Source organism: Cervus elaphus, chromosome 9 (assembly GCF_910594005.1).
Source record: "Cervus elaphus chromosome 9, mCerEla1.1, whole genome shotgun sequence".
Taxonomy (NCBI): domain Eukaryota; kingdom Metazoa; phylum Chordata; class Mammalia; order Artiodactyla; family Cervidae; genus Cervus; species Cervus elaphus.
In genome coordinates this window covers 62,449,588-62,464,044 of record NC_057823.1, presented here as the reverse complement: position 1 = coordinate 62,464,044, position 14,457 = coordinate 62,449,588, and the positions used below count along the sequence as shown (strand labels likewise).

At 44.5% G+C, this 14,457-nt stretch overlaps 1 protein-coding gene across 3 annotated transcripts in view; it reads right to left on the bottom strand.

The window, feature by feature from the left end:
- Window positions 1-14,457, bottom strand: part of HMGXB3 (HMG-box containing 3) — a 67,019-nt gene that overhangs the window by 10,521 nt on the left and 42,041 nt on the right. For all 3 annotated transcript variants that reach the window (XM_043913262.1, XM_043913263.1, XM_043913261.1), the window contains 4 exons: window positions 7,099-7,230; window positions 6,007-6,191; window positions 1,650-1,869; window positions 305-438 (listed from right to left, as the gene is read on the bottom strand). In XM_043913262.1, the coding sequence (XP_043769197.1) occupies window positions 305-438; window positions 1,650-1,869; window positions 6,007-6,191; window positions 7,099-7,230 (671 nt within the window). The remainder of the gene's footprint in view (window positions 1-304; window positions 439-1,649; window positions 1,870-6,006; window positions 6,192-7,098; window positions 7,231-14,457) is intronic.

The window sequence follows — 14,457 nt, the reverse complement described above, 5'->3', positions numbered from 1 at the left end:
TTTTGGTTGTTGTCACTTTGCAAATGAGGAAAATGAGGCTCAGTTTATCCAAGGTCACACACAGTCAGCAGGAGAGCCTGGATTCTTGAACCCGAGTATGGACCCACTACCTTCAACAGAGGAACTGCCTGGATGCAAAGGCCTCACATGCAAGGCCTGACCTGGCTGCTGGCTATCTCCCAGGCTCCCCTGCCCGCCAGCACCCTCTGCCCCAAACAAGTACCCAGTCACAGGGATTTGTATCCCTGGCCAGAAAAATTGCCCACCAGAAAGTCCCCGTCCCCAGCACCGCCCTGAGACCCACCTTGGAGTCTTCTGCCCCAAAGGGGATGCCACACTGCCTCAGCAGGCACTGCAGCTCCTCCTTGCTGTAGGAGCCGATCTCCTCAAGCTTACACGCGCCCTCCTGGAGCAGCCGCACCAAGGCACTGCCGTTGCCTGCAAGAGATGACCAGCTGATGGGAGGCGCTGCCGCAGCCACCAAACACCCTAGGAAGTCCCTCACACGTGCGGATGGACAAGCGGGGGGCCCAGTCCACAGTCGAGCAGGCTCTGCCCCAAGCAAAGCCTGGCGGCTGAGAGAGGGGAACTCAAGGCAGGCCTCAGGGTGTTCTACAGACACACGAGGTCTCGCAACTGGCCTTCTGCTTCTGAAGATCTAGGGGAGATATCCAGCAGAGCACTGGTGCAGAGAGCCCCCAAAACGGGTTGGCTTTTAACCTTTTAAGGTTTTTCAAAACCATGATCGCAGATGCTTACCACACCACAGCAGCTCTCATTTTAAAAATACTCTTGATATGCTACATTCCTGAACCTGCTGATCAACAGAACTATGTGGGGGCCTTACTTATAAAATCAATTTAGCAGGCCATAGCAGAGTCGGACACGACTGAAGTGACTTAGCAGCAGCAGCAGCCAGGATTTTAAAAATGAAATAAAACAGCATTTGTTAAGGAAAAGGACGGTTTTATGAAAGTTGTTACTTACAGACACATACACATGTGCTACTTAAATGAGCAGCACACTGGGTAACAATGTAGAACCTACTGCTCCCTGTGAGTTGCAGTTAAACAAGAACTTCAGCTAACAGCTCACTTAACCATCACAACAACTTAGGTGGTGGGGAGCAGTATCATGCCCCTCTGTAAACAACACAACAGAGAATAGGGCAATGAAGAGATGTGGCAGAGGCCACATGGCTACTAAGTGGCACAGCTAGGAATCAAACTCAGGTTGTCGGAAACCAACATTCTCAAAGGAGCACCTGAGGGCTTCTCAACATATAAGCACAGAGCACCTGCAAAACCGCGTGAAAGACCTGCTGAGCAAGCCTGCCTCCCCCACATCTGTCTGTGAGAATCTCTGGACTGGAGCCCTGTCCCCAGCGTTTTTCACAGGGTTCCCACTGTTCAGTGCAGGGCATGCCAGAAGCCTGACAAGTTCTGTGGGTCAGTCCTAGACAACGTGGCTGACAGCTCTTCAAAACTCTGACTCTCCAGGGGATTTTGTCACAGGTTGTCACTATCTTTCCAGAAAGCTCTCTGGGTGGCCTTGGCCCCCTCTTTACCACTCATGTTGTCTGGCTACAAACAATGTTCCAGACTCCACAGGACCGTGCCCTGACCCCAGTCACCAGCAGGTGGCCTCACCAGGTACTGGCTGCATGTCCAGGCTCTTGTCTTTCTCGGTGTTGACGACCACAGCTCCTCTCATGAGTGGTGGGAAGAAGGGGGCAATGACGGAGGCGTCAAACCTGGTGATGGGGATGCTGGCGGGGAAGGCCACCTGCTCAATCACCTCTGTCTCCATTGTGGCCCAGAAGTCCTCCACATTGACCTCACTAGATGCCAGGAAGTCAGGCCAGGTGAACTAAAAGGTCAAACAGAAACAATCAAAACACACGAGTCACAGAACATCAGCAACATAACACGTAACAGCCTACCGTCTCAACACAGGCTGAGTAGGGGGGAGGGAGATTGAGAGCTATGTCCTGCTGGGATACCCCCAAATTTAACATCTCAGTGCCTCGCCTCACTGCTCCCTCCCACATCACTGTATTCCCCAAGACCTAAGTTCCTTCTGCATCTCTGTCTTTATTCCCGTCATTTTCACTGCCTCACCAGGAGAGGTCAGCTACCACAGCCTGTCATGTGCCAGACACTGGCTAATTAACTACTACTATACAAGCCAGAGGGGGCCTGAGGTAAGACCAGACCACCAGAGTGAGGGACAGAAGGAGAATGTGAACAAAGATCTAGTGCCAAACCCTTAATCCCTATGCCTGGCTTGCAGGAATCATGAGAGTAAAATTTAGCGGCACTCTGCGCACTTTCAAGGCCCTGTTGTTTCCTCCCTGCTCACGAAGGTCCTCCCGACATGCAGTGATCTCTACGTGCAGCACGTACCATCCACTGTAGACATCTAACCTTGTGCTATTCAATTCTCCTTCTTGTGAGCCCTGTGATGCGACCCTCAAAGTAAGACCCTGATCCTAGTACCTCATCAGATTTGTGTTCCTCAGCAATGCTGATACCCAGGCTCCATCTCAACCTGGATGAACTAAATCCCTAAGTTTGCTTTTTTAAAAGTGTCCCTAGGTGAGTGGTTCTTGGTGTGAGCCCTGGATCATAGGCAGGAGTACCACATGGGAACTTGTTGAAAATGCAAATGCTCGGCCCATTCCCCATGCACTGAATCAAAAATCCTGGGGGTGGGACCAGCAAGCCTCACACCAGGAAGTTTGCAAACCGTTGTCCAATGTAATTCTTATGACCACGAAATCAGAACCACTGCTCCACATGTAGATGGTCCAGATGTTTTTCCTCTACACAGTCCCCGAGGGGAGGGGCCAACTCTACAAACTCCTCATGGACAACTGCGTATTTGTTTTATACCTTCCTGTTTTAGTTCACAGACTTTAGAACACCCCCATCCGATTCTCCTCATATGCACTATCCAACTTTTCATCCCACACACAAAAGGGAGAAAACTAAGTCCTAGTCTCTAAACACCCAGAAACCCTGAAAAGAAGAGACATGCATATGGAAAGTGAAGGCAGCGCTACTCCATTCTACGAGGAAAGAGCTTTGATCAGGACAGGGCAGGTGCCAAGGAGGACTAGGACACGTGAGCTTTGCAGGAAGGTGGGCTTCTCTCTATTCTGGAGAGCAAAAAGTCAAGCAGTCTGTGACCAAATGTGTTTCAAAAACTGGAGCTCAGGGTCCCAGGAGGTACTGGTGAATACGGCTGTGCTTAAGACCTCAGACTCTACAGTTAAGGAGCGAGACCAAGGCCAGATCTCAGCACCACCCCTTCCCGGCTGGATGAGCTTGGAAGGGCTTCAGTCCCTTCATCTACAAAAATCTCACTGGGTTGAGAAGTCAGTCAGAAAGTAAAGCATTGAGTACAGAGTAAGAACCTGACATATGCAATAAAATGCTCAATAAATCATAGCTGCATTACTATTAACATTTCCACAAGACAAGCAGATTTGAATGAGTCTGGAAAGAGCCTTTTTCGTGATAATAATACAAAAGCAGTTCATTTTACCCACAAGGGACACTCAGAAGGCTCCAGTGGTATTATGCCAGTTTTCATACATCTCATTATGCACCACCCCCTTAAAGATAGAACTGTTTGATCAGTATACATACTTTTTTTTTTAATTGAGAAGAAAAAGAGGAATATGCCTTAAATCACTAATACACTCAGCTGGTCAGGCCAAAACACACCAGAGCTTTTCTTCAGAGGTCCTGAACCATGCCCCAGTGGAGTGAGTTACACATCTAGTGTGTGAAGACTCACATGAGAGTTCAGAGATGGAGAGTCTGCACCCCTGTAACTACTAGCATACTCACTGGGCATCCCAAACCCTATGCAGGCAGACCAGCCCTCTCAGCATGATGATAGGGAAAGTATTCATCTGTGGGATTTTTTTTTAAAATTCCCAACACTAGGTTAAAGAATTTTCTCTATCAGTCTCAATTTGCAACAGGTTTTATCACAAATGGGTGTTGAATAAAACTGAAAGCCTTTTTAAGACATCCAGTAAAATAATCATATGAGTTTTCTCCTCTAAACTGTTAAGTATTCAACTATATTAGTATATTTTCTAATGTTGACATAATCCTCCTTTCCTGGGATAAACTTAAGTCATGAGTTTACTTTACATGTTGTTAGATTTGTACTCATTACTAATTATTAGATTTGCTATTATCTTATTCAGGACTTTGGTATCGATATTCATGTGTACCATCAGCCCAAATTTTCATCTGGTATTAAATGTTTGGTTTTGTTTTCAGTTATATGGCCTTATGTCTTACCAAAATAAATCTACTTTTGCAATTCTTCTATGACTAGAATCTTATTTCTTGGATATTTGTTAAAATTAATATATTAAGCCATTTGAATTTGTTGTTATCTCTGTGTGACATTTTTCAGTTAAGAACCTAAGTCAGGTCTTCCCTAGGTGGGCATGGTGGTAAAAACTCTTGCCTGCCTGCCAACGCAGGGGAGACAGGTTGGATCTATGATCTGGGAAGATTCCACATGCTGCCGAGTAACTAAGCCCGTGTGCCACACTATGGGGCCCGTGCTCTCGAGCCCGGGAGCTGCAACCACTGAGCTCACGTGCCCCAGAGGCTGCTCTGCAACAAGAGGTGTGACCTGTCCTCAGTCACTCAGTCAAGTCCGACTCATTGCAACCCCACTAGGCTCCTCTGTCCGTGGGACTGTCTGGGCAAGAATACTGGAGTGGGTTGCCACTTCCTTCTCCACCCAGGAACTGAACCCGCATCTCTCGAGTCTCCTGCATTGCAGGTAGATTCTTTACCACTGAGCCACCGGGGAAGCCCACAAGAGAAGTTCCTGCACCACAACTGAAGAGCAGCCCCTGCCGCCACAACCAGAGAAACAGCCTGCACAGTAACAAAGACCTCGCACAGCCAAAAACACACACACACAATTATGCATACATATATGCAGAGCAGGCCACTCCTTCTCAAAACCCTTCGCTGGCTCTCCATTTCACTCAGCAAAAGTCCTTACAGCAGCCTGGGCCACCCAAAGCCTCTTAAACCTCACATACCCCACCACTCTCTCCCCTGCTCACCAAGAGCCAGCCACATCGGCCTCCTTCCTCCACCACGCCCAGCGAGCCCGCTTCCGACTCCGCTCCTGCTGCTCCCTCTGCCTGAAAATTCCCCTGCTGAAATCTACATGGGCTTCAGAGCTATTCTGATGCCCCTCTGTCAGAGAGGACTTCCCCAACCACCCTCTATAAAGCAAGAATCCCTTCTTCCTGCCACACTGCTCTCATCTCCTACTGTGCCTTATTGTTACTGTGTTACTTTTAATGAATATGTATATTAATAGTATATCGATATAATATATACAATTATTAATGTTTGTTTCCTATCTGTTTCCTCAAATCAGAAAGTGAGCTCCATAAGCACCGAAACTCCATGGGTTTAACTGCCGTTTCCCAAATGTCTAAAAAGTGCACCTGCTGCTGCTGCTAAGTCGCTTCAGTCGTGTCCGACTCTGTGTGACTCCATAGATGGCAGCCCACCAGGCTCCCCCATCCCTGTGATTCTCCAGGCAAGAAACACTGAAGTAGGTTGCCATTTCTTTCACCAATGCATGAAAGTGAAAAGTGAAAGTGAAGTTGCTCAGTTGTGTCCGAATTTCAGCAACCCCATGGACTGCAGCCCACCAGGCTCCTCCATCCATGGTATTTTCTAGGCAAGAGTACTGGAGTGGGTTGCCAATGCCTTCTCCAAAAAAGTGCAACCAGTTCATGTTTAATAAATTAGCTGAATAAGTAACAAATGCCCCCATTTCCATCCAGCCTTCCTTAGATGAAAACCTGGGCAGTGGCGGGAAAAGGCTCCTCGCCTTACTCAGGAAAGAATCAGAGCCATCTGCTCCTGGGACCTCATGCAGGAAGGTGGCTGCCAGTGTGAGGAGGCATCTAAAAGTGACCCGTGGTGACCAAGAGGCACTTACCTCCACACTCTTTAGTGCCAGCACATTGTTTTCACTCCTCTGGGCAACTTCCACTTTGGGGGCCACTCCACAGATGCCACAGATCATGTCATTGTAGTCTCGGACAGTGAGGCACTCGAAAGCCCAGTAGCCATTGCACAGCAGCTCCTGCAACTGGCTCAGCTCCTCCGAGGTAAGAGTCTTCTCTGGAAGGAAAGCAAGAGCTCTGAGAAGTTCACAGAAAAAGATCTGGAGGCCACCGGGGATGAACAATGGCCAGGAGGAATAACAATTCTGTAAGAATGCTTCTCTCCTAAGAACATCTACGACTATTAACCACCGGAGGGTCAAGCACCTGGGCTTTTAGGTGTTCAGGTAGCAACTCAAAGGGCAACTGCCATCAGAGTACTGATGGGTGTACCCAGCACCCACTGGGACCCAGACGCTGTGCTGAGAGCTTTGAACACATTCTCTCATTTAACTCACATCCTTAGGAACCAAGAGCTGTGATTATCTTCACTGTGTAACTTAAAAAACTGAGATATAAAGAATAACTTACTGAAACCCACAATGCCACTAAGTAGCAGAGGCCAGAGTCAAACACAGACCCTAGGACCTTGGCTCTACTCCATCTGACCTCATAGCAAGGAAGGGACAGGGGGCTGGATTCTATAGGAATGAATGGAAAAGCGTAAACAGAAAGAAATGAGGGAAGCAAGGGGAAAAATAATTTCAATAATAAAGAGTATGGTGCCCATGCTTAGGTCTCAGTGTGAGCTTTGGAAATGGGGGAAGATCTCCAGAAGCTGTGTATTCAGAGTGAACTTGATTAGCATGTACTAAGGCCAAGTCTACCTATGACCAAAGAATGAGCTTCTATAAAGTCCATTCAATCTTGTGTTGAAGGCTGCTGGACCCGTGGAAAGACTCAAGTTTTCCAAAGTTAGTTCAGCATTTGTAAAACTCAAAAGGAGGAGTGTGTTAGGAAGCCAATGTCTCCTTTTCAAAATATCAGACTCTCCTCCAGGTAATTTTTTCAACAAAACTCCATCACTGAAAATCCCCAGGGAGCCTAGGACTAACCTTGGAAAAAGGGAGGAAGCCAACCTTTACCTGTCTGCTCCTGCACTGACTTCAGGAGAGTGCTGACGGACACTCTGGGGTCCTCCCCCAGCTTGATCTGGTTTCGGATTGCAAACAGCAAGTCCAGGCTCACTAGTAGCTTATTTCCCACATTAAAGAGACCTGCAGATTAAAAAGTGACAACAGAGAAACTCACTGTTAACAACATCCATGATGGCAAAACACTGGATACTAACTAGGTGCCCATCAATGGGGAACATTAAAAAAATAAACCACGGTACATTCATATAATGCAAAACTAGAGGTCACCTGCAAGTTGGTAACCTACAAGCAGCTATGAAGGAAGCTGTTTAACTGGATTCCATTGTACCCAGACCACAGAGCAGCCATCGCAGCATGCAGGAGTTGCTCAAAAAAATTGTGTGGAAGATGGCAGAGTAGAAGACGTGGGCTCATCTCTTCTTATGAAGACACCAAAATCCCAACTAACTGCCAAAAAAACCATCAACAAAGAAATGTTGAAACCTACCAAAAAAGATATCCAACATCCAAAGACAAAGCAGACACAACAAGATGGCAGAGGGGAGCAACTACTATAAAATCAAATCCCAAACCCATCAGGTCGACCCACAAGTTGGAAAATAACTATCGCAGAGGTTCTCCCACAGGAAGGAAAGTACTGAGCCCCACGTCAGGTTCCCCAGCCTGGAGGTCTGGCAATGAGAGAAGCAGCCCCAGGAGCACCTGGCTTTGAAGGTAGTGGGGATTGATGGCAGGAATTCCATAGGAGTGGGGTAACAGAAACTATTCTTATAGGGCTCACACAAGGTCCTGTGTGCATCAGGGCCAAGGGAAAAAGTAGTGACCTTGTAAGATCCTAGAGAGGCTTCCCTGGTGGCTCAGACAGTAAAGAATCTGACTGCAACGCTAGAGACCCAGGTTTGATCCCTGGGTCGGAAAGATCCCCTAGAGAAGGGAATGGCTACCCACTCCAATATTCTTGCCTGACAAAATCCCCTGGACAGAGCCGCCTGGCAGTCTACAGTCAAGGCTGTGTATTGTCACCCTGCTTATTTAACTTACATGCAGAGTGCATCATATGTATGTACTCTGCCCAGCCTGAAATGCCGGGCTGGATGAAGCACAGGCTAGAATCAAGATTGCTGGGAGAAATATCAATAACCTCAGATATGCAGATGATACCACTCTTATGGCAGAAAGCAAAGAGGAACTAAAGAGCCTCTTGATGAAAGTGAAAGAGGAGAGTGAAAAGCTGGCTTAGCACTCAACATTCAAAAACAAAGATCATGGCATCTGGGTCCATCATTTCATGGCAAATAGATGGGGAAAAGTAGAAACAGCAACAGATTTCATTTTTGTGGGCTCCAGAATCACTGTGGATGGTGATGGCAGGCACAAAATTAAAAGATGCTTGCTCCTTAGGAGAAAAGTGTCAAACCTAGACAGCATATTAAAAAGCAGACACATCACTTTGCCAACAAAGGTTCCTATAGTCAAAGCTATGGTTTTTCCAGTAGTCATGTATGGATGTGAGAGTTGGACTATAGAGAAAGCTGAGTGCTGAAGAATTGAAGCTTTCAAACTGTGGTGCTAGAGAAGACTCTTGAGAGTGTCCCCTGGACAGCAAGGAGATCAAACCAGTCAATCCTAAAGTCCTGATACTCACTGGAAGGACTAATGCTGAAGCTGAAGCTCCAATACTTTGGCCACCTGATGCAAAGAGCTGACACAATAGAAAAGACCCTGATGCTGGGAAAGATTGAGGGCAGGAGGAGAAGGGTGTGACAGAGGATGAGATGGATGGATGGCATCACTGACTCAATGGACTTGAGTTTGAGCAAACTCAGGGAGACAGTGAAGGACACAGAAGTCTGTGGTGGCTGCATTTCATGCAGGTCGCAGAGAGAGTCAGATACAACTTAGCAACTAAACAACAACATGACCCAGCAGTCCCAGTCCCAGGCATGTTGTTGTTGTAGCGAAGAGGCTCTTTAGTTCCTCTTCACTTTCTGCCATAAGGAAGGGTGGTGTCATTTGTGTATCTGACATTATTGCTATTTTTCCCAGCAATCTTGATCCCAGCTTGTGATTCATCCGACCCAGCATTTCACATAATATACTCTGCATGTAAGTTCAACAACAATATACCTAGGCATACACTTGGAGAAAACCATGGTTCAAAAGGATACGTGCACTCCAATGTTCACTGCAGCACTGTTTATAACAGCCAAGACATGGAAGCAACCTAAATGTACATCAACAGATGAATGAAGAAGATGTGGTACATATATACAATGGAATACTACTAAGCCATTGAAAAGAATGAACTAGGACTTTCTTGGTGGTCCAGTGGGTGAGAATTTGCTTGTCAAGACTGGAGACACAAGTTTAATCTCTGGTCTGAGAAGATTCCACACGCCACAGGGCAACTAAGCCCTCGTGTCACAACTACCGAACCTTGCGTGCCCCAGAGCCCATGCCCCACAACAAGAGAAGCCACCACGAGGAGACGCCTGAGCACAACAAAGAGTGGCACCACTCACTGCAACTAGAGAAAGCCCACGTGCAGTGACAAAGACCAGTGTGGCCAAAAAAAACCCCAAAAAACCCCAAAATATGCCATTTGCAGCAACATGGATGGACCTGAAGATTATCATGTATGTGAAGTAAGCCAGACAAAAAAAGGTAAATGTCAAGATATTGCTTATATGTGGAATAAAAAAAGTGTTAAAAATGAACTTATTAATACAAAACAGAAACAGACTTGGAGACTTAGAAAACAAACTTATGGTTATTACCAAAGAGGAAAGAAGTGAGGGGAGGGATAAAGAGGGAATTTTGGATTGACAGATACCCACTACTATATTTAAAATATATAACCAGGGACTTCCCTGGTGGTCCAGTGGTTAAGAATCTGCCTTGCAGTGCTGGGGCCATGAGTTCAATGCCTGGTTGGGGAGCTAGGATCCAACGTGGCATGTAATAACTAAGCCCATGTGCCACACTACAGAGAGCCCACATGCCACAACCACTGAACTCTGCCACGACTGGAGCCCACACGCCACGGTGAAAGATCCCACCTACAACAATGAAGACGCCACAGGCCACAAGTAAGACTCCACGCAGCCAAGAAATACACATTTTTGGAAAAAATACAATAGATAACCAATATGCACCTACTGACAGCACAGGGAACTCTGCTCAATATTCATGATAACCTAAATGGAAGACCTGATACATGCATATGAGTAACTGCATCACGCTGCTATACACCCGGAACTAACACAACATTTTTAATCACCTATTTGCTGCTGTTTAGTTGCCGAGCCATGCCTGACTCTCCCGACCCATAGTCTGTAGCCTGCCAGGCTCCTCTGCCCATTGGATTTCCCAGGCAAGAATACCGGAGTGGGTTGCCATTTCCTTCTCCAGACAACCTTCCAGACCCAGGTATGGAACCTGTGCCTCCTGCATTGGCAAACTGTATTCCAATATAAAATAAAAATTAAAAACAAACAAACAAGAAATCTTTAAGAATAAAGTAAGTCTAAATGCTGTGACATGAAGTTTTCCACAATACATTGTTATGTGAAAAGAACTAATAAAATACATATCAGGGTTTTTTCCTTTTTAATAAAAAATGAAATATCGCCTTACCACCCAATTCAGTCCTTATCACCAAAAGGATTACCATTCCTCCACCTCTCACAGTTATACCATGAGGAAAGGCCAGGAGCATCCTTTAGCCCAGGGATGTACAGGGAATATAAAAAAGGCTAATAACATCACCCCTATGTCAAATCCTGGGATCAAAGACCCAGAAGAATTTAAATGCAGCTAATTTAAAATGAATAAAAGAGGGTGGTTTGACATGTGCACAAAATGAACAAAAGCAAATTTTGGCATATGATTCCCAATAATGAACAGTATAGAGGAGTGGGGAAGACCTTTTTAAACATGATACCAAAGGCTGAGACCACAAATGAGAGGGTCCAAGTTCTGATCACATAAAAATTTAAACAAGGGGAAAAAAAAAAAACCACACACACAAAAACCCAACTCTCATGTCCAAAAAAAATCAAATTTAAAAGATAACTAATAAACTGGTGAAAAACTCCATCAACAAAACAATCCCAAAGAGTGAAAATGTTTACAAAAGAAATTCATGAAACAAGACTGAAAAACACAGAAAACATATAATCTTCCCAGCTGTCAAAGAAATACAACAGGAGGAGAGTGACCAAGATGGTGGAACAGTAGGGCATGGAGCTCACCTCCTCCTACAAATAATCAAAAATACATCTAAAGATGGAACAATTCATACAGAACATCTAAACACTGCAGAAGATCTGAGACTTCCAAAAGGGCAAGAAAATCTCCATATGACCAGGGAGAACAAAAGGGCAGGGGGGTGGGGAGGTATGGGGGAAAGGAGGGCAATCAGGATGTGACCTGTGCCCCAGGGAGGGAAATGAGAAGAAAGGTTCCTGCACCTTGTCCAGCACCTTGTGAAGCCCCAGCACTGGTGGGGAAACCAGCCTGGAACCAGGAGGAGCTTAGACGCCTCAGGGGGAAAGCACAACAGTCAGTGTGAGGAAGGCAAATCGGAGACACTTTGCACAGGTGGTCAGTATGGCCTCCCTGCACTCTCCTGCCTGAGATGCCAACCCACCTGTGCAGGCAGTGGGTGCGTGCTGAAGCTCGGACTTTGGAGATCACATCTGGGAAGAAGACTGGGGTTGGCTGCATGGAGACAGTCTGAAGGGGCTGGAGTGTGGTGACTGACTGTGTACGTCAAAGAAGCCTGGGTCTCCCAGTGAGACGAGAGACCACTGTTGGGGGGTATACAAGGAAAGGGGCAGGAGACCACAGGGGTGCTTCTTTCCCCACACATGTTCTCAGTCAACAGGACACTACCTATACAAGCTCCAGGAGCCAACATGAGCTGCCGCTGCCATCACAAGCTCCAGAGGTATGCGCAGGCCACCCCTACTGCTAAGACATGCACGAGCAAGCACCAATCACTGCCCCCGCTGCTAGCATGCGGCCCCAGGAGCACAGGTAGGCCACTATACCTTCATACTCCCTATCATAAGGATGACAGCAAGCATGGGCTAAGCAAAGAGGTAACAAGCATCCAAACTAAAAGCAACAAAAATATTAAACCCATACAAGCTTATACAAGGATGCTCCCACATATAGTGTTCCAAGACTATGGTAGATAATTGTTTCTCCTAAACTCATACAGTAAGAGAAAGGTAAGTAAAATGAACAAGCATAGGAACCGTTCCCAGTTAAAAGACCAAGAGAATTCCCTTGAAGGAACAAACAATAAAAGATGTTTTCAATCTGAAATTGAGTTCAAAAGAGTAGTAATAAAAATTCTGAAGGAATTAACAGAAAGGCCATCAACAGAAACACAGATTACTGTAAAAAGGAACTAGAAACTATAAGGAGTAGCCAAGAAAAGTTAGAAAATTCATTTGCTGAGACAAAAGATGAGCTAAAGGCAATGAACAGCAGAATAATGCAGAAGAATGAGTAAGTGATCTGGAAGACAGAATAATGGAAATCATCCAATCAAAACAGGAGACAGAAGGTGAAATCAAAAATGACAGCAATATAAGAGACCTATGGGATAACCTAAAGCATGCTCGTCTATGCATAATAGGGACTGCAGAAGGAAAAAGATCAAAAATGTATTTGAATAAATTATGGTTAAAAACCTTCCAAACCTAAAGAAGGAAACAGATAAACAGATACAAGAAGCAGAAGGTCCCAAACAAGATGAACCCAAACATACTTATGCCAAGACAATAAAAATGGCAGGGAAGGAAGAGACATGGGTGTGCCTATGACTGATTCGGCTACTATGAAGGCCAGGAGTGGCAAAATACATTCAAAGCAACCTAGAATATTATACCCAGCAACATTATTTCTTAGAATAGGAGAAGAAATAAAGAATTTCTCAGACAAGCAAATACCAAAAGAATATAGCAATACTACACCTACCATAAAAGAAATATTGAAAGATCTTCTCTAAATAGAAAAGCAAGAAAGGTACACAAAAAAGGAAGTCACAATGGGAAAGTAAAGCACAAAAAAATCTTATTTGTGAAAGTGAAGATAAACACAAGGAACAGCAAAAGGATAAACAAGAAGATGTAAAATAAAATGTGGCGGAGAGGAGTAAAAACATTTAGATTCTTTTTTTAAAAAAGAATGTGTTTGAGCCAATATGACTATCAGTCTAAAGCAAGTAGATATAGGAAGGGGTTAACATACTTGAAAAACAGGGTAACCACAGATCAAAAGCATACAAAAGACTCATAAAAAACAGAGAACACAAGCATAACATAAAAGGAAATCATCAAGCCACAAAAAATATGATAAAAAGGAACAAAGAAGAAACATAGAGCCAATAGGAAAACAAGGTTTAAAATGGCAATAAATACATATTTTATCAATAATTACCTTAAGTATCAATGAACTAAATGTTCCAGTCAAAACACAAGGTGGTAGACTGGATTAAAAAACAAGAGCCTACAACATATTGCCTATAAGATTCACTTTAGGGAAAAGCACATACACAGATTTAACGTTAAGGGATGGGAAAAGATATTTCACGCAAACAGAAATGACAAGAAAGCAGGGGGTTGCATACTCCTACCAGATAAAACAGGCTTTAAAACAAAGGCCATAAAGAAAGCTAGACCTTATATAATGATAAAAAGGGTCATACAAGAAGAGGATATTACATCCATTAACATATATGAACCCTCTATAGGAGCATCTAATTATATAAAGCAAACATTAACAGACATAAAAGGAGAAACTTACAGGCATACAATAGCAGGAAACTTTTAACACCTCATTCACATCAATGGACAGATCTTCTAGACAGAAAATCAGTAAGACAACAGAAACCCAAAATGATACAACAATTATGAGACAATTATTTCAGGATATTACATTAAAAAAATAATAATACACATTATTTTCCAGTGTACATGCAACATTCTCTAGGACTGACCACATACTAGGGCACAAAACCAACCTCAGGGAATTTAAGAGCATAAAAATCACTTCAAACAATCTTCTCTGATCTACAGTAGAATGAAACCAGAAAGCAACCACAGGAAAACAAGTGAGAAAAAAATTACATGAAGAATGAAAGCATTTTACTAAAAAGGCAATGGATCAATATGTAAATCAAAAAGGAAAATTAAAAATACCTTGAGACAAGCAACAATGAAAACACAATCATACAAAATCTATACAAGGGAGCGAAAAAGTTCTTTAAGCTAGGAAAGCCCACAGCTATACAGGCCTTCCTCAAAAAACAAGAAAAATCTCAAGTAAGCAACC